The sequence below is a fragment of the Choristoneura fumiferana genome, chromosome Z (genome assembly GCF_025370935.1).
Source record: "Choristoneura fumiferana chromosome Z, NRCan_CFum_1, whole genome shotgun sequence".
Lineage (NCBI taxonomy): Eukaryota > Metazoa > Arthropoda > Insecta > Lepidoptera > Tortricidae > Choristoneura > Choristoneura fumiferana.
The window spans coordinates 33,291,955-33,316,411 of record NC_133472.1 but is presented as its reverse complement, the minus strand read 5'-3'; the positions used below and the strand labels follow the sequence as shown (position 1 = coordinate 33,316,411).

General features: G+C 38.9%; 1 protein-coding gene across 1 annotated transcript; it reads right to left on the bottom strand.

Annotated features, from left to right (window-relative positions):
* Positions 1-1,347: 1,347 nt before the first annotated feature.
* Positions 1,348-20,093, bottom strand: pico (ras-associated and pleckstrin homology domains-containing protein pico). Its single transcript, XM_074097594.1, has 13 exons — positions 19,482-20,093; positions 13,739-13,928; positions 13,379-13,500; positions 13,217-13,306; positions 12,910-13,144; positions 12,494-12,643; positions 12,096-12,287; positions 11,659-11,906; positions 10,222-10,314; positions 9,593-9,696; positions 8,867-8,958; positions 8,421-8,612; positions 1,348-7,229 (listed from the first exon to the last, which is right to left on the bottom strand). Exons 1-13 carry the CDS (start codon positions 19,632-19,634, stop codon positions 6,115-6,117), a joined length of 2,976 nt encoding a protein of 991 aa, XP_073953695.1. The 5' UTR covers positions 19,635-20,093; the 3' UTR covers positions 1,348-6,114.
* Between the last annotated feature and the right edge of the window lie 4,364 nt (positions 20,094-24,457).

The window sequence follows — 24,457 nt, the reverse complement described above, 5'->3', positions numbered from 1 at the left end:
TATGCCCCATTGTCCTCCGTATCAATGTGCCCCGAAGTACTTTTACAAATTCAAAGTACCTAATATAAAATAAATACTGGAAGCGCCTAGGAAAAATATATTTTTTTATAGAGACATTTACAGTATATACCCACTGCTTAATGTGGATCCCTTCAAATAACCAAATAACACTGCTGAATTAAACACTTTATAAAGTTGTCGAAATTTTTGTCGCGATCTACTAAAACGGTTCTTGCTTGCCGACTGCGGCAAACACAGAGTAGGTACCTTTTTATATACTGATAGTGGCAAATCGACTAAGCGGCGCCGATCCTCTGGCAGCTTATTAGGCTAATAATAATATATAATAGTACTAACGTAGCGCAGATTGCAGGAATACCGTAGGAAAGCAGTCGGGTGCGCAACGCGATTTACGCGATGTATGTCGGCTGCACGGCACTAAGTTCGGGAGCAATAATATTGCGAAATGGTAACGGTACCCTACCTACTTCCTGTTATAAATATATAATGATTTCTGAAATTTTCGCGATTAATACATGAAAATAACTACCTACCGAATAATTCGTTTAAGTTTGTAGTCGTATATCTGTTGTAATTGAAAATAATAATGCTTAAATACACAGACAGACACATTTTAAGTAGGTTTAAATAAATAGGTAAGATTTCATTTATTTGCACATATCTAAGCCATACATACATATAAGTGCCTTAAAATGTCAATGTGAAAAACAGTGTAGGTACCTACCTAAAAATTACCTACATCGATTTAAATTTCGTTTGAATTCTAAACTATACACAGTTCTTAGCATTATATCTATGGTAGACGAATCGAAAAAGTGAAAATCAGGGGGATACTACATAATTTGAAAATCGAAGTTCATATCGTTGCCTGACGCTAATATTATTTAATACGAGAGTGAGAGGGACGGTACGATACGAACTTCGATTTTCGAATTTTGTAGTAGCCCCCTGTCTTGGCGGGTAGCCATTATTTTATTCAGTTTTTTTCTTAGCGCCTTTCCTTCGCCGACCTGTGAAGTGTTTGGACACAAAATAATTAAATTGTTTGCATTTTTTTCCTCGCAATGTGATGAAAATAATTGTGTGTATCACGGGCCGTAAATGAATTACAAACTCGAGTCATTAAAAGCCCTCCGCCTGCGGTGTCGGGCTTCTAATAGACGCTCCTTGGTAATCCCCTTCTTACGCCCTTTAATGCACAATGTACTATAACACCAACTGATAATAACATTATATTTACCTTATGTCGCTTAGAAAAAACACTTTACCTACATATCTCATGCAAAATCAATTGATTTTAAGTAATATAAATTAAAAGACATGGCAGACTTGAAATTTCGTTATATTTGAAAAAATATACAAAGAACTAATATTATAATTAATTTGTTCTGTACAATTTAACTTAGATCATTGATACTAATAAATGCGTTACATAATAAGGGTTTCATAACTAAACCATACTAAGTAAATATAAAAAAATTAAGTAAAATATCTGTCCAAAATCGTAGAACCCGTATCTATCTCTTCAGTGTGAAAATTTATTATTTAAATGCTAGTTGCTAGTACACATCCATTAGTAGGTAAAAATTGTTAACCGTTAGTTTAGTTCGAGGTTAGGTACTAATATTTCGTTCATCCACTTAACGTCGCGGACTACAAGTGGGCGAAATACTACCACCGTGTATACACACACGGGTGGATATCTGTCCTTATCTATATCTTAAGTCTGGTTGGTAATAGTTACATACCCAATAATCGTATTAAGTCCTTGGTAGTATAAAAAATATAAGTCGTGGCCTTACAACAAAAATAGTGCCCATGTTTTTGAAATGCTGCCCAGCGAGTATAAGCCCGTGCAGAACCGAGCGAAATTAAAATAGTGTCCGCATGTTTTTGACATGCTGCCCAGCGAGTATTAGCCCGATGCTGCCCAGCGAGTATAAGCCCGTGCAGAACCGAGCGACATTAAAATAGTGTCCATGTTTTTGAAATGCTGCCCAGCGAGTATAAGCCCGTGCAGAACCGAGCGACATTAAAATAGTGTCCATGTTTTTGAAATGCTGCCCAGCGAGTATAAGCCCGTGCAGAACCGAGCGACATTAAAATAGTGTCCATGTTTTTGAAATGCTGCCCAGCGAGTATAAGCCCGTGCAGAACCGAGCGACATTAAAATAGTGTCCATGTTTTTGAAATGCTGCCCAGCGAGTATAAGCCCGTGCAGAACCGAGCGACATTAAAATAGTGTCCATGTTTTTGAAATGCTGCCCAGCGAGTATAAGCCCGTGCAGAACCGAGCGACATTAAAATTGTGTATATGTTACTATTTTCATGTTTTCATGTATTTTTTTGGTTTGGTTGGTGTGTGTTCTGTCGGTATTAGTGAATAAATGTCTTCTTTTAGTGCACTGTATGCAACAACTGCCTGCGCGCTGCAAACATTTTATAATTGAGATATTAATGTGTATAATCTTAAAATGATGCCAGTTCAAGTTTTTGGACGCAAGTTTATTGTCAAAATCGGATTAATTGTGCTTTCAGTCTTCGTAACCCGAGTTTGAAATTGGATGGATTCCCGTTCTTTATAATTGTAAGACTAATCATATCACATATAAATCAGTGATGTAAATGTTCATATTTTTAAAAAGTATTGGAACAACAGACTAAACTTTCAAGACTCGGTAGGTACCTAACTAATAGCAGACTTATTGCTATAGTCTTAAAGACAGCATAAGTTCAGAAGTTTTGCTGACTTTGACTTTAGCATAACATGTTTTTTTTAAGAATAGGTTTTTTATAGTACGAAATGCAAGGTTTATAAAATTATAAATTTTATTAAACCCTAATTATACTATAAGATATCCAATAGGATGCAAAATCTACAATTTTGTCGTTTTTTTAACCTTATGAACGCCACCGTCGGCCACAGACGACAAAAAATATATCTGAAAATCGTTCCATAGGCACCACGAAGCCAACATGGCGCCTATAACGATTTTCAGCTGTCGTGTTTTGCCGACTGTGGCGTTCAATAGGTCGTTCAATCGAAAACCAAATTATAATAGAACAAAATGAATGCAGGTCCTTTAAGCGTGAACCCATATTATTCAAAGTAATATCGTCGCGGTCAAATAAAACTTAGTATTTACTCGTATTATAAGTGAACCGGCCAGCGACTGGACTCGTAGTTACATCGAATATCTTCATTAAAAATAAGCGAAATGCTAAATTTAATCGTTTTAAGATCAATGCAAGTGAGTACATACAAGTATTGTCAGGAAAACATTAATGTGTCGGCTTTAATATTATACTTACTTGCCTGCTGAAATAACAGAGTAGAGTTTAATGTAGTCACGTATTTCAAACTTAAAAATATATATTTATTACTTACTATTGTTGATCGGGAGCTACCATATCTTTTGAGCGCTACTTTGCACATCCTAAAATGTTAACTCCATTTTATTATCCATTCTACACTGGAAAGTAAACCAGTCACGGATAAATCACAGCCTAAACATAAAAATAAGAATAACGCAACATGTCAACACAGTGAGATCTTTGCCACATTGGAGTTTTGTATAGTTTTCATTCTGTCCATATAATCATGAAATGCAAGCTCGAATTAATTACATTATTCAGGTAAACTGATAAGATTTTAATTTTTTTTTCTTCATATATATCTAAACTAGTTTATCTGTCGCTGCCTTAAGTATTAACGAAATAATGACCGTTATTAAATTGAATAAATAACTGTTTAAGATAAGCGCAAAGGCATCCACTGTTGGGGCGAGGTCTTCCGGCCAGACAACAGCGTCAGGCTAACTTCTACGACATAAATTAATTGAAAGCGACACGAACAATAAACTTATCACTTTACATAACTATGGCACTAAATTAGGAATTCTTTAAAGTATTTTTGTAAACTACCGTCAGGTGGTATATAAATCCTACCGTAATCACCTACATATGATTAAAACTAAATTATCGGTTTAAACTTAGAGATTCGATTTGTTGATTTGCACCCTAACAGTTTGCATTCGAAATCATGCGCTAATTGTATTTATGTGAGAAAGGAATTAAATTTTCCAAATACTAAAATTGGACTCCAAATCAACTTCCACTACCCTGAGAAGATAAAAATCATGACGGAATCATTAGAAGTGCCTACACGCGAAGAAACTATTGAAGCAGCGCAATACAAATGAAGCGACATGATTATTTCACACTTTGTTCTGAAACGAGAGGGTGGTAGTTATAAACATTAGGAGCAGCTAAATCAGAACAGAGCCCTGCAGATTAATTTACATTTCCATGTTGGATTTATAAAAAGATCAGAAATTCAAGTTTGAAGCATGTAATGTGTACATCCGTTTTAGGTAACGCGCATTACGAAATCGTTTATAACATTTCAATTTGTTGTCGGTTACCTATCGGAATAGGGAAGGGATCTTTTTATGTGAAGTTAGTTAGTAAAAAGATGTGACAGACGAGTAGTTAACATAAGTAAGGCTAAATAGCTCTCCCGCAGACGCTGAGACCACCATATCCCTTACAGTAGGTATTTATCATCATCATTAACAAGTCCTGAATAATCATAACATACTTCAATGAATGTCTTAAAAATCACTCCCCACTGGTTAATCAATTTAACTTTTGTGAACGTTAAGTCGTGAATTATTTATATATTTACCTATCTTAAAATTCGGTAACAACACCTGAAGCAAATTTTAGAAACGACATAAAAATTTTACTAGGAACGAAAAATAAAAATTGACAAAACTCCAACTTATACATTGAACCATTTTGAACAATCTACTTGTAACGTCGCCAAGTAATAAAAAAAAACATTATTCTTAGTATCAACGCTTAAAATAAAAATACGCATATAAATATTAAGCCGAGTTTAGACTTGAAAAAATAATCGTGCAAGTGCAATCGAGGGCGTAAAGCCAACGAGTTTGTAGCGGTCAATCGAACGCCGCAATGTAATGCAACTTGCACGAATTTTCTAGAAAGTCTAAACTCGGCTTTAAATATTGTAAAGGTTTTACACCTTTCCGGCAGTTGTTACAAGTAGACGTACAAAAACAACCTACATACGTTTAGTATACACCATTTTAAAATAGCACCGCCATTCAAATTCCGATAAATTATTTATTATACTTTGGAAATTATAACATTTAACATCGAATTTGGTCTTTGATTTTTTTGACAGAATTTCACTTCTGATTAATATTTATTTACTGAAGTTTACCTACTTAACTTTTAGCAGATGTAAGCTTCTATTAGCACACACTTTATATGTCGAGAATATAAACATCTAGAATGCTTCTTACGTTTCAGTTACATTTTTGTATTTAGCAAATAAATCACTAGATATACGTTTGTCGCTCTCGTACAATCTGGCGCTAAGTAGGGTAATTAGTGGCCTCCAGTTTAAGTTAATAATAATACACTTCGTTAAATTACGAACCAACTATTTTGGTGGATAGTTCTCAAGTTATCTAAGTATGTAAAGAAACACACAGAGCACATTTAGTTACAATTAGTTTATGAATAATACTAATAATTATTTAAAAAACAATCATAATTTGATTGCTTAGTAGCGACATCTCTTGTCTGGGTGAGCGGTTAGTTCCGAAAGAATGTGACGTCCCTCGACGAAACATAGATGTCGCTAGTGCTGCTGCTTAAGTAGCATAGAAATAAGCAACCTGAGATATGTATGCATAGGAAAAGTTCGTCTCTAGATTCCTGTCCAGCAGTGGTGTAGGGGTTACAGCACGCAGCACGGATTGCTGAGGACCTGGGTTCGATTCCCAGTGCTGGTCTCTTTTTCTGGTTTTTCTGTGCATCCATGTCTCAGTTTGTATTTTCGAAATCATTATTTAATCAAAAACACCATTCCAACAAAGTCCTAGCTTATACTCAGTCGGCTCATATGTGCGCTAATTCCAATACAACAACAACACGATCGGGTCTCGGCAATGTGCCGCATCGTCCAGAGAGAGTCCAGAGTCCAGAAGCGCATCACGCGTGGTACGCGTCGGTGGCGCGCCTCGGCAGGCACAGGCCGGCGCACCAGAGCAGCGCGTTTCAGGCGGTGGGCTGCGCGTGCGGCAACGCGTGCGAGGAGAGGTGTGTGGAGTCGCTGCGGCGCGGCGGCGCGGGCGGCGGCCGCTTCTTGATGGGCTTGGGCTGCTCGCGGTGCGGCGCCTCGCCCGCTTCGCGCCCGTACACGTTCTCGTAGAAGGGGTCCTCGCCCGCGCTGCCGTAGTGCTCCTGCACCCACATCGACACGCTCGTCTCCTTGTAGTCCTCAGACAGCGGGTACTCCCGGAAGCCGAGCACCTCGTGCGGCGTCGTCGCCGGCTCCAACTTGCACTTCTGAGCGACCTGCCATTTCTTTCTCATCACCCTCTGTAGATCTTTAAGGAAATCTTTCGGAGGATTGCTGTTGGAATCCGCCAACTTCTTGGGTGATGATAGACGCGTGCTCTCGTTGCGTTTTGGCGGCGGTGGTTTGCGCGGCGACGGTGGCGGCCCTTCTTTCAGATTAAAAGACAATTTTTTGTTCTTTTTAGCAGTATCAGTACACGTCGGTAAGTCATCGGCAAAATTTACTTTCTTCATCGATCCGGTACGCTCTTTAGTCGGTTCCGCTAGAATTTTCTTTTGGATAGAGGGGCTGCCGTTGCTCAGTTTTTTGATTTGGAGTTCGGCCAAACACGCGCCGTAGGCTACGTTCTGGTGGCCGTAGATGCTCTTATCAGAATGGAGGGAAGAGGTCCGCGACGTGCCGGAGCTGACGCTGTCCAGGGACGGCTGCCGCGGGATGGAGCGGTTGAGGTCGGAGTTGCGAGAGTTGGCTCGGGAGAGGCCCGCGCGGCCGGCCTGCTCCACCTGGTGCGTGGTGAGCTGGGTGACGATGTCGTGGACGCGGCCGGGCGGCGGGTCGAGGGCGTGGTCGGGCGGCGGCGGCGGCAGGCTCAGCTGCGAGCCGGAGAGGTCGTCGAGCGGCTCCAGCGGCGGTGGCGGCGGCAGCGACTCCAGGCTCAGCGACGAGCTGAACATGGCGTCGGGCGTGTCGGCGGGCGGCGGCGGCGGCAGCTCCACGTCGCCGTACAGCCCGCAGCACGGCGACAACGGCTCCGCGCGCGCCGGGCTGCTCGCCAGCGGCAGACGCCCGTATATCGTGCCGTCTGTCGAATCTATTATAATAACAAAGTACAAGTTTAAAAAATCTATTTCTGATAAGCATTAGTAATTTAATGAAAGTAGACTAGTACATACTTATTGTCGGGGATAGTGCAAATTCGCGTAACTAGCACTGATTAATTCCGTGTATCTGACAAATTTAGCCAATTTCCAATTCCGAAATACGTGAAACAAATGTGAAGTTAAAACCACTCCTTGTAAAATTACACGTAGTGCAAATACGCGGTATTTACGTATAACGGATGCGATTTTGCACTATACTCGAAGATATTGAAAAAACCTGCTGAGCTGGCAACGTTGCATTTTTGTTAATTTTTCTCGATTATTCCATAAAAAAATAATGAAAATTAAAAATGTGGTCTGTTAGAACTGTTCTTAATATATAAGTTAATGTGTCTACACCAATAATAATTCGTGATATACTTTTATATTTTTTAAAACGAACAAATGTTTTTTAACGGTTTTTAAAGAAAATAAAGTTCTATCAAGAATAATTACTGCAGTAGACGCATTAACTTATATATTGGACAGTTCTATCAGACCACATTTTTAATTTTCATTCAATTTTTATGGAATAATCGAAAAAACTAACAAAAATGCAACGTTGCCAGCTCAGCATTTCACAACGAAAAAAAAAGCGGCCAAGTGCGAGTCGGACTCTCCCATGAAGGGTTCCGTAGCAACTAGATCGCGTTCAAACCAATTTTCGGTGGAAGTTTGCATGGTAATTAATGTACATCACATATTTTTTTTTAGTTTTATCATTCTCTTATTTTAGAAGTTACAGGACGCACACACACACACACATTTGACCACTTTGGAAGTGTCTCTCGCGCAAACTATTCAGTTTAGAAAAAAATGATTAGAAACCTCAATATCATTTTTGAACCTATCCATAGATACCCCACCCCACACCGGGTTTGATGAAAAATTTTTTTTTTTAATTTCTGTTCTAAGTATGGGGAACCCCCAAAAATTTATTGTTTATTTTTTTCTATTTTTGTGTGAAAATCTTAATGCAGTTCACAGAATACATCTTTCAACAGTATAGTTCTTATAGTTTCGGAAAAGAGTGGCTGTGACATACGGACGGACAGACAGACAGACAGACATCATCCATCCATAAGGGGTTCCGTTTTTTGCCATTTGGCTACGGAACTCTAAAAAGGGTTCATTGTACTCACCGATGGTGTGATGTCGCTTGAGCGTGGAGTCGTCGCGGGCGGCGCGCGGCGTGCGCGTGAGTGTGCCGCCGTCGCCCGCGCCCGCGCCCGCGCCCGCCTCGTCCGCCTCCTTTTCCGCCATTTCTTTGAGCTGCCGCGTCATCCACGTCAGAGGAATGTTAGGCTTCATCGACGGCTTGCGCTTTATTGTACCTGGAATGTCACAAATTATGATCATCTAAGTTAGGCTATGGAAACCTTATAAATCTTCAAGAATTTTGACTTATGGACAAACCAATAAATTCAAGCTGTGCTCTGATATACATACCTAGCTATATATTTGTTGAAAGCAATGAATTTCTATTAGTAATTTTACTTCGTCACATTTTAAGATCTTAGGGTTACTTTAACGCAATCTAAAACAATAAGCACAGAGTAATGTGAAAATCTTTGCTATCGATATTTACCCATAGGAAACTCGCAGTCGAAGGCGCTTTCGGAGGCCGTACCGCCGTCCGACAGGCAGCCGCTGGAGGAGGAGGACGATGCGCGAGAGTGCCTGAAACCACATCAACATTAAGTATTATCACCGTGCACCCGACCACGCTACCGTAAAAATTCATCCTTGGCCTAATGGTGCCAATCGTAGCCACATTAGTGTTGTCATGTCACATACCTACATGATAGGTATACATATGTTGTTAATTGGCTCGTTTCATAAAACCACACTCGTGTTTTAAGGACCCCTATTACGATACAGTTGCATAAATAACTATTATACCTAATATGAAATTATTAAATGGCTTTATCCTACCTAGCCCTAACACACGTCTATGTTTTGCTGAGTATGTGTGTATTTGTAGTTGACATTCGCATTGCAGCATATTTGTGGCAGATACACTTGACAACGATTTGGCTACGTCCCTTTTGGTTACGCAGCCGGCAAAGTCGCTATGAGGTCTCGGAGGATTTCTGGGTTGAGTCGCCTCAGGGGCTAGACACTTAGGTTCTTGCTTTTATTTACTTGATTTTAGATTTTAAACATATGACTTGCTTTATTGGAGATGGCGGGCGTGCAGTCATGAAAAATCCATTATGGACGGCTGGGAAGAAAGGGCCCGCCCAGACAGTGCTGGATTTTCATCAGTTACGCTTCGGAGGTTTAGAGCCTTTACGTATGAAAGAGTATTTACCTGCCGCTGCTGATGTCGGAATTGGCGACGCTGGCGCCGCTGGAGGGCGCGGGACTGGCCACGCCCGCCGGCGCGCCCGTCGTCTTGGTCGGGATCGACGATATCTGCAAACAAACACGTGTCCTAAAATCCTTGTCAATATTCACACCGGTACATTTAGCGAAACAGTTACTTGCTACATCTCATTACAGCAATCGGAAAATGCTTACGAATCCACGTTACAAGACATCTATAAAGCTTGCTTTCCCAAAATGTGAGAGAAAATGTGCGCGGTTCGCAAAAAATATAAACTTAGCGTCGAGGACTGTGTAGTCTCGGCTCTTTATTTAAACAGAAACATAGGAACCTAGACTTTTTTTGACTGACAATATTTCAAAATAAGTACAGTCAAGGAATTTAATTCATGGGCCACCATGTCACCTTTTCAAAGGAAAAGTCATTACGACTTTCCTTGTTAATTAATGCGATGTCACTGTTCCATGGTGGCCAATGAATTAAACTCCTTGACCATGCCTAACACTTTGAACGTTTAAGTGGTAACCGTGTTAAACGTTTGTATGAAATCCAAACTGTTGCTCTTACTTCACAATCCTCTTAAGAGGATGCAAATGTTTGGGGTGTTAACTCACCGAGCAGGAGCGCGCGTGCGCCAGGTGGTCCAGGTCTTCCTGCGTCAGCTCTTCCACCAGCGAGCGGTGATTCTCCAGCAGCTGACGACCGTGCTGCGGGAACAAGCATCAGAGCCATACAATTACTTGAACAATGAGTAACGTGTCTTGAGAAAGCAGTGGAATTTTGGCTTGAACTTTTCCAAAGTTAAGAGCTTTTAAAATTAATCTAGATTCTAGATGTAAGAAAAATAACGCAAAGGATACACCATACATTCAATGACGTGACCTGCTCAGCATACCTACAGTCGGTTGTAGTTTTCGTGTGAAGCTGGCTACTGGGCCGCACTGAACTTTCTCAAAAAATACGCAAAATTGTTTGTAGGGTGTTAATCCCTAATCTGTGTGCTGAACAGTGTAGTGCTAACAATAGTATTGTGCCTTAAGGGCGGTAAGTATGGAATTACGAACGACAATCAATTAGAAGTCGAAGCATGAGGGCTACCTGGGTTGAGCTTCGTTATTCCTGTACCACCTTTCGTGATATATGTACAGGGTGGAATTTTGTAATGCCACCTGAAGGGAAAGTACCTACTATTAATACTGTAGATAGAAAATTTTACTCAAAGAAAACATTCCTTTATTTTTGAAAAGAAAGAAAACTGCATTCAAAGGCTTTCGTAAACTCGCTTGCCACACCCGGGAATCAAACCGACTAAAATCTGTAAAAATTAAATCCTGTACTTTTATTGCATCGATCGTTAGGATCAATTATAAGTATGAAATCTCTCTTAACCAACTTGATAAATTAGATGAAAGGAAAAACCATGAAATCTGGACTTATAAATGTAATGGGTCAAGTTACTAGCTTAGAAAAGTGACAAACAATTAATTCACTTTCCCAAAGTAGATACAAAATTAAAAGGTGGCGCGGTGGCATAAGTTGCAAACATGTTCGACGGATTTACAAAGTTAAAACGTAATCAATATCTTCAAAATAGTAACAAAAAAATATTAATTCAGAGAGGAAGCAAAATAAAATTAAATTGCGATAAAATTTCTGTATAGGTAAACGAAATTTTTCATTCGAGTTGATTTAAGTAACGTTTTTGCTTGAACTTGAACTAATAAATGTAAAAATAACTAAATAAAAAAGCATTACGATCCTTGGGCCGTAATAATGCAAGAGAAAAGGCCCCGTTTTTTATTTAAGTTACTCTGCTTGTTTTCACGCTATTTAGTACATGCAAGTGTTACGAAATAAATATTCCCAAAAAGATCAAGATTACCATTAAGACACTATTGACCGCGGGGCGATAATAAACTATTATGATCAAGCGTTTTCGCGCTGATAATACTTAGGTAAGTTGGCACTCATTATGTGTATTGACTTTGAAAGAAAAAGAATTTCTGAGGAACAAGCGAAAATACCTACTGCAAGAAAGTAGCCGCACGTACCTTGGCTATCCTCATCGCTGTGATCCATCGTTCGAGCGTGCGCTGGTCGTCCGCGCACAAAAACTTGATAAACTTAACGCTCTTTGGTTGCTGCAGCCTCGGGTGCTTGATTGCAAAGCAATAATCAGTCGGTGACTTGTACTTCTTCTTCCAATTCAACCCTATGTACACTTCATTGGTGTCAAAAGTCGCTAAACACACCAACTCTTTCAGTGTTTTCACCTTGTCCTTTGGCGAATAGTATAGTCCTATTTGGGGAACAAATTAAATTATAGTGGTGTATATGAACTGTTATAACGTTCGCAAGCAATTAAATTTCGCATATGCTTATTCGCTGAGCTTAGAGAAAGGTGTGGCCACACGAATTGCAAAATAAACCCTTGATGGTAAACTCGGTGGTTTACGTATCAAGGGTGAATGAATAGGAAAAAAAATACCAGAAGGTCGTAAAACGAAGTGATATTTCTTCCAGCCTTTCTTAGCGTCGCTTTTGAGGTAGAGTGGGCCCTCCATGGGAGGCACAGGGTGCCCCGACACGGAGGGCGCCGCGCTGGACGTTGCGCCGCTTTGTCCGAAGAATTCTTCTAAAATCACTTGTCTCGAATGGTCATCGTGTTCGCTAGACCAACCTGATGACAAAAAACATTCTGATATGATAATGAAAATAGTAGTAAGTATATTAAGTATTAACCGTCCTTGTTTAACTATATGTAGGTTAAGGATAAAGCCTGCCTGCTGTGCTTCAGGGTCTCGCTATACTATAACAGTGCGTGAAAGTCACAACGTCTTAAACAGGGCTATGGGTATATCAGTTAAAAGCATTTATTTTACTAACCTCGATCGTCTTCCGACAAAAGGAACTTCTCAGGCGTTTGGAACAACGATATCTTGTCTGGTCTCTCAGCAAAGAATATTTTATTTTTCGATTCCCTCGTCCATAACATTAAATTATCAACTAACATTTCGTGATCTTCGTATACGCGTTCTGTAAATAAATTAAAGATATGTAAGTATAAGTTATTTTTTGGAACAATATTCCTATGAACATAGCCCCCGGTCAGTTTCTTATAGTAATAGTGTCAGTAATTATCAAAAAACTGTTAAAACAGTAGGTACCCACCAGAGTAACCGTTAGCATTTTAGCAGCAAAAAAACTAAAATGTTGCGCTTTAAATGACCGAAAAAGGGCCCCGAGAATTACATTGCCCCTAGGCATGATCCCGACGTGGAAGTGAACTATGCGATAGTTACCCATGTAGAGATCGGGCAGGTGCTCCACTACAGCCCACTTGGGTTCCATGGACACGTGATTCTTGTCGGCTAGCAGCCGCGTCACGTAGCCGCAGCTCATCTTCTCGTCCACAAGGAGACTCTTAGACGAGCCGTCCGTCGAGAAAGCCTTTATGAACAGCTTCTTAATGTTAGCCTCACGCATGCGTTCTAACGCTAATTTAATCTTGTCAGCCTTTTGTTGAAAACTCGCGTTCTGAAAAAAAAAACATTTAAAATCGGATTCTAAAAATCGAATTCGAGTAAAACTTTAAAATAAATGCTTTACCTTTTGATCTTGATGGAGATTTAGTTTTAACGCTTTACATTTAGCACTAGTACTACTAGAAGCCGAAGATTCGCTCGAAAGCATTGAAACCTGAAACAATAAAGAAAATGAATAATGTTTCCTTGGAATACCTTTCAATATCCAGCGGTGGTGCATACTTACGGTATCACTAAAGGCCGAGTCATTGTCGGGGGACTCGGTTCTTGCGACGCTGGGCGCGGGCCCGCCGCACTCGGCGCGCTGCCCGCAGCTTGCATCTCGCTCCTTACTCGCCGAAGAGTAACCTGGACACAAACACAATGCCGTCAATAATACAGACACTGTGGAAAACAAAAATGATATCTCAGGCCAGGAGGCGTGAATGTGACCATTGATAAATGTAAATTTTCTTAAGTGACTCCAGCCACTGCGAAATGATTGGAACACGGATCCATCATGTGATTGATTATGCTCGAACTAAAATGGCCAAAGAGTCGCCACGAGGAGCTGTTTGGTCAGCATTTAACAACTCAAAATGTTTACCTGAAGAAACTCTCGATATCTCTTCATCGTACTCAGAGTCAAGAGCGCAGAGCTCCCCTAAGATGGCGTCTAAATCGGCGTCTTGCGTCTCCTCGAGGTTGGCCATAGAGAACCGGTACGAGTCGATGCGAGGTGCCACAATCTCCAACGGCCTTAGCGCGACCGAAGCCTCGCTAGAGGCATTTAGTCCCTGTAAAGAAAAAAACTTACGTTACTAGGGTGCTATTGAACTACACAAAACGTATGGTGAGTCTTTTATACGTCGGTTTCAGTAAACATCCCTCCTTACGAGTGAACAAAGTGGAACTCAAAATGATTCTTTGAGCAAGGTGAAGAAACACGGTCAAGATCAAGACGGAAGGATGGTAACGTACCTAGGACTATAAAAGACCCTGTTGACATTAGAAAGAGAGAGGTTTTATTTTTTATATTTTTTTATATTTTATATTAGTTCAAGCTAAAATCAGCAAGTCAATGTAGTAATTGATCTGAACTAAGTAATAGTTAAAGTTTTATAAGTAGGTAAGTAGTTGTTTGTTTAACTACAAGTTTAGCAATATCAGGCAGGGCAGGATCCACGTTAAATATTTTTGTTTTGTAACTCCGTTTTGACGACCAGATCGTGTCGGGGCAGATATTTGTATGAAAAATACGAATGTTTGTTCTCGGGTCTTGGGTGTTTACTATGTATTTAAGTATATCTATATAATTATATTTATCCGTTGCTTAGTATCCATAACACAAGCTTTGCTAAGCTTACTTTGGGACTAGGTCAATTGGTGTGAATTGTCCCGTGATATTTATTTATTTATTTATATTTAACTCCACCTGTTGATACTGGATAAGAGCCCTGTTGAATACGCCTATTAAAAATTCCTACAAGCACCTTTAAGGAACCCCAGGAAACTAATTGTGAGCTATAAAAGTGGCCACTAGGCGCCTTGAATATGAATTAGGTAGTCCCTTAACGTGAATTAATTATTCTTGGAAGTAACTTCAGTTGCGTGTTGTATCTATTTACATCACATAATTATTTTAGAACTATAACATATATTTCAGTTGGAGGGCATGTCATAGAAAATGTAAACATTTCCCACTAAAGACAATTTGTTGAATATAAACTTCAGTTGTATAAGATCTAAATAGGACCAGTTTTGGCCGCTTTGGTCCATATTTTATGCTGTACTCACTACATATTTCCCAAAAATTTCGTTTGTCCTGCAACCTGTAATAAGATTTGGTCGTTCCCTCCCTGGTTCCGGGAATGAGCGCATTCTATTCCGTCACATTATAAAAAAGGAGCAGTATTGCGTCTCGGCAGCGTCCTTGATATAATTACCAACGCCGGCTCGGTACACAAACGTGCCATGGGGCTGCCTACTCTAGTACCTAACTGTCACTCTTCAGTTATGTATTTGATTTGATAATGTGACATGAAATTTAAAGTAGGGAAAGGATAAAGGAGAGATTTAAAGATGGACTGTGGTGTTTAACAAAAGTGCATTTTACGTTATATTAATAAACCACAAAACAAATTATGTTATTTGGCTTCATCACTACGTATATTTGTTACATACAAATTAGTTACGGAGAAGTATTTGCGCCTCTTCTGGGATGTGCGAAAAGCTTTATTGTTGAATTTAAGAGTAAAAAAATTCGCATTCTGATAAATAACTTCAATAGATACCTACGTTTTCGTTATATTATCTTAGTTTTTTTTTTAAACATAGGTACACCAAACAATACTGTTTATATCGTTGTGAAATTGTGTAAATGCGCGTGAGTTCGTACGTAACCGCGGAGCACTCGCGACTGATGGTTGCCGAGGTATGCTGAGAATTCGTGGCGCGTAGGTATAACTCGCGTTCCGGCCGTTTGTATGAAGACGGTTTACTGCTCCTTTTTATACTGTGATTCTGTGCTACCTAGCAAGTGCGGTGCAATTTAATACTGATCGATTTCTTTCACTTTAACCTCTTCACCGTCATAAAACAAACGAAGTGATGTGCTCTGTACGCCACAGAAAAATCAGCGTCAAATCCACTTGATTTTTAATTCCGTTGCAGAAGAATTAATTTTGAGTTTAATGTTGGTCATACTCGTAATAGATGATCGTGGCGTGTGTGGCATTCCATTGGCTGTCACGACTGGATGACTCTGGCAGTGAAGAGGTAAATTTTCTTCTAAAAACAGCGCAGCGCAACTTATAGGTTAACGTTAGATACAAATTATAAGTTTAGTGCTTTAAGTGTTAGAAACTACAAGTGACTTAGCAAAATATACGCATTTTTTGAAATTATTGAGCTATCAGAAAATAATACAATAAAAAAACTTATAAAATACTATTGGGGTGTCCGAGGTTTTCAGTATATTAATGAACAACTTGTATAATGGTATGAAAACACAATATAATAACTATAAAGGTTTCTTATTACGAAGCTTAAAACAAAAATTCACGACGAATTATTATACCGGCATGTCGTCGGTTTAAATTTCCGTCGAAATACTTAATATGTCGTAGATTTTCAAAGATGGTCACTTTTTCTTACTTATTGAGATATTATTTCAATATTTATATTTCGTAACATTCCAGAACGGAATAAGTAAATGTTTTCCTGTCCTAAATTCAGATCACTCTTTCATGTCGTGACACCTTTTACGCAAGTACTTACCTAAATCTAGATGCGTAGGTTCATGAATGTGGTAAATAAGTGTTCATAAATAATGTATAACACAAGAATGTAAGTAAGGATCTAGCTCAAAGAAACTAGCATTTCATAGAACGGACGAATGTACATAGAACCCAAAATCGGTATCCGCTCATTTCACAACTAACGTTTGGCAATCTGATTTATTTCGTAACTTTTCATTTCGCAAACTCTAAATAAAATAAAAATAAGGAAAATAAAATTAGGATAAGGATATAGGAAAGTAAGGATGGTAAAATAAGGAAGTATTTTCATGAATTTAATATTGTTTTTATTTATTTATTATTTTATTTTTTAGCCTTCTGGGCACTACCACCTGGCAGTGATTTAGGGCTACTTTTTTATTTATAATTTTAGTTTGTATGTAGTTTTAGTTACCTTTATTTTGTTTTATATTATAGATAAAACTTTTTAATCAGTTTTTAAATAAAAGTGTACCTATCTATTATGTAACAAGTTGGTTCAAGGTAACCTTTTATTTTATTTATTGTAATGTTACTTGAATAAATGAATTTAATTATTATTATTATTAATTAATATTTAAACTGTAAATATTTCAGAATTTATTTCAGGGCCATCTTGTAGAACCCTTTAGGTCAGGTTAGGTTACCTACCACATATTTTTCCTTAAACGACGTCAATCACATACAAAACTTATGTTATTATAGGTAGGTTAAAAACTTAAGCAAATGACCTGTTTGTATGTAAGTAGTAGTAACGTGTCCGTAAAAACAAATTGACGTTCCTGATTCAAATACATATAATTTATTTGTCAAACATAGGTTAAAATAGTTGGTACATTAATCATAAACTTGTATCACTATGCTGCGCCCATATGGGAATACAAGTATAAATGTCTTGTAGGTAGGCACATTTAGCCATGCAGTAAACTAAATAGTCTAAAAAGTTTATAAACTATCACGCATATACAAAAATTTACTTAAGCTCCATATTAATTCTGTGCACTACCACAAACAACAGGTCATTTGCTTAAGTTTTTCACCTATATTTAAGCTTTGTTTGGTGCTAGTAGAATAGGTTTTCTTAACATGCGAAATACATCAGATGATTCCAAATGCATTTTTCACTGTTCGTCTGGTTCTGCTCAAACGATAATTAAGTTCGTGGATACATTTATCGACAAAGTAAGCTGTGATGTGACTGACAGTGAAATGTACATCACTATTAGCACACGTACTAAAACTGATGTTTGACAGTACTATTAGTTATTCTGTGATTTGACGTTTCACCAAAAAACGTTACATCCTTGAAATCGGATGTCGCTTTTGCAGTATAGTTGACTTTTTTAACAAATGGCATTAGTTACATGATCGAGGAGTACAACTATATACGGTTGACTTCAATCATATTTTGAGCAGATCTAGTGGTATAATATCTTTGGCTTCGCCTCATGTCATAAACTCGCACTCGTGATTCGAGCTCTTAGTTTGAGTATAGTTGGCGTATCAAGATTAGCAATAGCAATGCTATATTTCCGCATTACCCAGTTGCGTATCGTGACGTTAGCAGGGCGGCGCGGCAGGTCGTCGCTCCGGAGGGGGGCAGCTGCCCAGTGCCCACCCCTTCAACCGTACTACCTCTCCAGAAAGGCTTCTTTACTTGTTCAATATATCCTACTCATGTGTGCACCTAACTACGGTCATCTGTCATTTTATTTACCTACTTTCGAGAAAATTCTAAGCATGGTGATGAAGATAACGCTGGTTAGGTATGTTACACATTGTTATGGTCATTAGACTGTTAATATACTTACCTATTTGTTACAGTTTACCCGTGGTCATGTCATGATGCATGCATCTAGGATAAGGTAAGTACCAGATGAAAAATTAAAAAGTCCGGAGAAAAAGCCTGATTCCCGTCAAAAAATCCCGAGAATTTGTCGCAATACTTAACAGATTTTTTTCAAAACGTAATTTACGAAATTATTATTTTAAGTAGGTATTGATATTATTGTGATCTCGGTTGATTTTATTTGTGCAATTAACATGACCAGAGTTGATTTTTTAGTTAATCTCCTATTAGGAATGTAAAAGAAAGATTATTATTTGATTTTGTTCCTTTTTAATAAAAAGATGTATTAAAAAATAATCCACTATTTAATTAAGAATTCTAAAAATCCTGAGATTTCCTAAATCCGGCCAGAATCCTGAGAAGAGTATCAAAATCCTGGGATCTCAGGACAAATCCTGATGCAGGTGGTAGGACCTTGTAAGGTCCGCCCGGATTGCTACCACCATCTTGCTCGCTAATCCTGCCTTGAAGCAGCAGTGCTTGCACTGTTGTGTTTCGGCGTGGAGAGTGACAGCCGATGAAATTACTGTCACTTGAGGTATCCCACCCATCTAAGGCCTCTAGATTGGCAACGCATCCGCAATACCCCTGGTGTTGCAGATGTTTATGGACGGTGGTGATCTCTTGCCATCAGGAGACCCACTTGCTCGTTTTCCATCATCATATCATGTGATATGGTAACCCTACATGCAACTGCATCGAAATATTGTTACTTACTTACTTAAGGTAGGTACCTAATCACGGTAATCCCGTAACAGATAAGGTATTTATCGCAAATACTTAACCGTGATTCACTAAAAACTAATAATAAATATCACGGGACAATTCACACCAATTGACCTAGTCCCAAAGTAAGCTTAGCAAAGCTTGTGTTATGGGTACTAAGTAACGGATAAATATAATTATATATAATATATACAGATACATAATTAAATACATATTAAACACCCAAGACCCGAGAACAAACATTCGTATTTTTCATACAAATATCTGCCCCGACATCGAACCCGGGACCTCAAGCTTCGTAGTCAGGTTCTCTAACCACTAGGCCATCTGGTCGTCCGAGTAAAAACTGTTAAGTAATTAGGTTGTGCTTAGTGCTTAGCAATTTAGTTACCTCAGCAACAAAAAATTCTTTGAATGTGAATTTATCCTAACAATCATTCAAGTTCTGTGTAGTAGTACCTAAGGCAGTTCAGTTGATCCGAGTAGGTAGGACTTACCGTAGAGGACATGTCAGGAAAGTGTGGTGTTGGTTTGCTTTCAATAGTGACGCTCCTAGACTTGCCGCTCGCTAATCGGAAACTTCTATTGAGAGAGCACAAGAAACCCCCACGATGCCATTTACTCGGTTCGGTCAGTTGCACGTCCATCATTACGTTTACATTGCAACTCGCGATGACTCATAAACCAGAACTTCACATTTTATCGGCCGAGTATGCCGATGTGCCGGCACCAGCATGCAATGTTACATCAACACACTTTTTAAAAACATCGTAGGTAACTCGATTAACTTTAGAAGCGATAATTAGCAATCAGTCACCAGATTACTTATAGGAAATAAAACACAAGCCAGCACTAAAAAGAGATGTTGTACGTCTGTCTCTGTGTGCTACGACGGGAGTCTGCGCGCGAACTAAACCGACACACTTAATTTTGCACTATTGACCTCGCCCGTTCACTTGAGGACGAATCGAATCGAATACAAAAATTTAGTAAGGGCGCTGACCAATATTTTATTCATAAACTCACAGAACAAAGAACGTTCACGCAGTGCACTTAGGAAGCGCGTATATAGTACGCAATCTCAAACACAACTAGAGTTTTGATACATTATGGACCGCGAGCGCGGCTGGCAGCGGTAGGGGCAGGGGCAAGCTACGGCGCAGGGGAAGGGAGACGAGTGTAAGCATGGTGGTTTACGCACGTGTGCGGGGCCCGCTACGTTCCGCCGACGGTCGAGTCCCGAGACAGTTCGCTAGTGTGCGTGTAGTCCCCTCGTTGAAGCTCGCACCCGGCGCTTCCCATAAGTATCTCTGTAATGACGAGCACCAACACACCCACGACACACGCACACCGACGCACCCCAAACCACGCTTGCACCATGTCGTGTTATGGTAAGGCCACAGAATAACTAATAGTACTACGTATGGCCATAGTTCCGAGGGTAACCTATCGCAGTGTCACCGGCGCACTGCCACCACTCATATGACCAACACCATCTACATGTTTTGACTTATTTTTTTGCATTATAAGGCAAATTTTTAAATGGAAATTTCTATGAGTCGAAGACTCCAACGATCTCTTTAAAATAATCAATTGAGTAGGTATAGATCACAAATAATAATAACTATCTTTATTGTTGTTTCCGGCAAAGCGTGCATTTAGACGCACGTTAAAGCAAAAGGGATTATACTACGCCGGCAGAAAAAAGGTGGTCTAAAAAAAGGCCAACAGGTGGTAGCTACCTCCACCTGCGCGGTGCGCCGGGCCATGTGTCACCGGCACTCCATCTTCTGCTGACAACCACCTCTACCCGCGGGTACCTATAAAAATTAAATGTGGGCTACGCCGCAATGCTGTCAATCCATCATTATACTATTAAAGACACATCAATTTCCATGGTGTTTTTATAAACTTTTATTACGCTACATACCTACCTACATAGTTACTTTTAAATATCTCTCGTATTTTGGTTTGAGTAAAATCATAAATGGTATAAGTTTGTACGAGTAAGGAATGGTAGTGACTTGTACATTATTAAAGTAAAATTTAAAATATTATCTCGTATGAAAATGTGAAAAAAATGCTACTAACCTGCCAGTTAATCCACGTCTCACTGGAGCAGGGTTTTATTAAAGCACGTGACATATTATATTACTTATACAAAGTTGTATTAAAAATGGCCCGTAATTTTTGCTCGTCAGTATAAAACAATTGATTGCTGAAAATACACACTGATTAAAATTGCATTAAATATCTATTCCAATTAATCATAACATAACTAGTAAAATGAGTAAAAATTTTGGACTTTAAGGGGCTGTTTCACAATCCATTGATTAGTGTCAACTGGCGGTTAGGTGTGATGCCGTTTCTATTTGTTTTGTTCGAATAGACGGAGACGGCATCACTTTTAACCGTAGGTTAACGCTAATCAATGGATGGTAAAACAGCCCATAAGAGCATTTAACGGTCACCTAAAGCAACTTAAGTACTTAAACGTATCATTAACTGCAAAATATAAATGACGCATACAATAATATCTGTAAAATCACGACGAGCGCACCTGTCGGTACAAAGCAAAGAGGCAGAGAGCAATTTTGAGTTCGACCGAATCCGGACTACCAGATAATAACGTCCACCTGTTCCAAAGGTTCTCAGAAGCTTTAATATTCAAAGATAGTCGACAGCGTCTTAGGTTAAATATAAATATGATAAAGCCCCTGAAAGAATCATTAAGCATGGGTGAGACACTGAGAACCGAAACCTAACCGATGGCAATACGAGTAGGTAGTCTCTGATATGAGTTGCGATGTGATAGTATTCTAAAATATTTAGAATTAATCGTTTATACATTGTCGTTGTAACAGCATAAGCTAGAGTGTCAAAATAATCAAACACAAATCAAACAATGACTTTGTGAAACGTGCAGCTATCACCAGTATACATGAACTGTATGCGTAATATGTATATGTGGCTTTGTTTGCAACTGTATTTAAAATTTATGGTAAACTACCATAGAATTACCTTGCACGCCAAAATTGAAGTATCTGTCTTTTATAAGTATAGTAATTTATAAGTTACGGAGAGAAGGTTACTCTGTTCGAAGCGAAATCGAAAATAGTATTTATAAATCCCGTGGGAATTTCCAAAAATCTTGATAATGTATAAGTAATTAATAATGAAGTTGAAATTGACATTGTCTGCGGGCATTATCAATGCTGATTCTTGGCTAGCTGAAGTCTGATTCATTAAATCCGAAAGTTAGGAGCGACGACGAGCGCAGCGAGGAGGAGCGTGTTAGGTTTAAATAATGACCAAAACAAGTGCCAAAGAAATTAAATTCTACCATTAAGATAACTTACTTTACAGATTTTGATAGATGTTTAACGATTTATTAAATTTTACGTAAAAATTAAAAAAATAGTAATGAGACATGTTTTTTTATTTCTTTGCCCAATATGGGATAGACATTATGTTTAATGCCCGGGCAATGTAATTAATTTAATAGTTATTATCAAATTTCTATCTCATATTGGTATATGCCCGAGCATTATGAAAAATGATCGATTTATCACTTGGTCCACAACATATATAACATATCACACAAATCAAGGAAGCACCGGGTAGATACACTATGGATTGTTTAAAGATCGAACAGCTGCCGGTAGGGCTGCAACAGCGTAGTCGCTCCTTTAATGGAGTCAGACTTAATTTATCAAACTAGAAAGCATATCGGGGTGCCCGCATCTTAAGTAGGTGTACGACCGTGATCATTGTAATAAGATCGCTAAATTGCAAGTACATCACACTGCACTATGGTGAAAGATATGTACAAGTTACTACGTTTTGAAGCTAAATTTGGTATAGGTCTCGTCCTGACTCAGTAAATACATAGATACTGAAGCAGGAACAGCTATACCTATTGTACGGATGCAAATCTATGCGACCGAGTTTCCCTGGGAAAGTAAAATGAAATTTACATTCTAGGAGCGAAGTCTGCTAATTCATGGCGCTGTAAAAGATTATGCGCGAATTGCCTATTCAGTCTAACCAGTGTGGTGACTGTGGAGTGTCTTCAGTATTGTAGGTAGCGTGTTTTAAATAGCTTACAGTAGCCCTGAGGGCTTTGAATCAGCACTTAAAGCGGTGAGAGCACGCACGTGCTGCGTCTCTGCGGAGATAATGTTTGTGCGTGAGTTTTTTGGCTGAGTTTAGCCGGATGGTGCGGATGACGGGCCGCAGCTGCCGTTGCATTTAGCAGGCCCCTTGGACAAAAAAACTAGCAATATGATAAGAATCGGGTCGTACGAGTTTCCTTAATTACCTGCTGTTTTCCGTTCTACTGTTGAATCAAATGGTAGCGCGGCACTTAGCGAGAAGATACCTGAGATACCTGCAAAGGTATGTTTCAAATGTGAACCGCGTGATTGCTTAATAACCGAATTCCATGAAAAAAGGAGTTTCTTAGTTCAGGTTTATTTTTTAATTTTAATTTTCAAATAATTTGTGTTAAGATAGGGCTAAGGTTTTAAATAGATGTTTTCAAATATTGCATTGTGACACATGAAACGTACATATTTTCACAAAAACATTGGTAGTTTTGCATTTTTGTTCTAAATTATACTTTTAACGCCGGCCGTGAGCTCTCAACACACTTCTTGAATCTTAAGTTGAAGTAATTAACAATTATTATTTATAGGAAAGGAAAACAGTCCGAACCCGTTTTAAGGTTAAGCTATAAACAACAAAAGGCAGGCAAGTTATCTTGGGTGCGTTGGTTATGAAGATAATAATTTAAAAGGTACCTACAAGAGGCTGCGCGAGTAAGCGAAATCATGGTAAAAGCGCATATGTGCCCGTGCACCTGTCGCGGCCGGCTGCACGCCACACGTGTTCGATCCCACTCAACCTTTTTTATATAAAGGAACCTATTTTTTTACTAAATTCAAATATGGCTCCGTCATTATTGAGTTTCAAGGATTTACCAGGTGGCATTTTGCAGTAAACCTGTACAGTATTTGTGATCTACAGCAAGAGAAAAATCTTTGATTGATTGGTTACGTATAGTAGTTATAGTCACTGGAGTAGGTATTTTTGTGAATTAATAAAAGCTAATGGTTTGTTTGTTTAAATACTCTTTATAATTGTATGTAATTAAGCATTTTTAAACCGATGCAGGTCAAAGCTATTCAAGGCTAATTTTATTTGTCCGCTTTTCAATGTTGCCGACAGGTTGCTGTAGCCATTAGTATTTTTAAAGAAAAATCCTGAACACGCTTTAGAATAAACTAATCTAGAGTTTAGACTGTAAGTAAAGTTAAGTATACTAACTTTTATACTGAAGTTATAAAAAACAAAAAGGCAAGACAAGACACCGCAGTATTGTATTGATATACCTAAGGAGTATGATTGAACCATAGCCCTGCCCCCTTCGCGAGCATGACAAACACCGTAGGCTGCACTATAGGTACAAACG

Coding starts and splice junctions, on each gene's coding strand:
- pico (XM_074097594.1), bottom strand. CDS start 19,634: ATGATGGACGTGCAACTGACCGAACCGAGTAAATGGCATCGTGGGGGT. Junction 10,315..11,658: donor CAGCGATGAGGATAGCCAAG/GTACGTGCGGCT, acceptor TTGTTCCCGCAG/CACGGTCGTCAGCTGCTGGA. Junction 9,697..10,221: donor CGCACGCGCGCTCCTGCTCG/GTGAGTTAACAC, acceptor GTTTGTTTGCAG/ATATCGTCGATCCCGACCAA.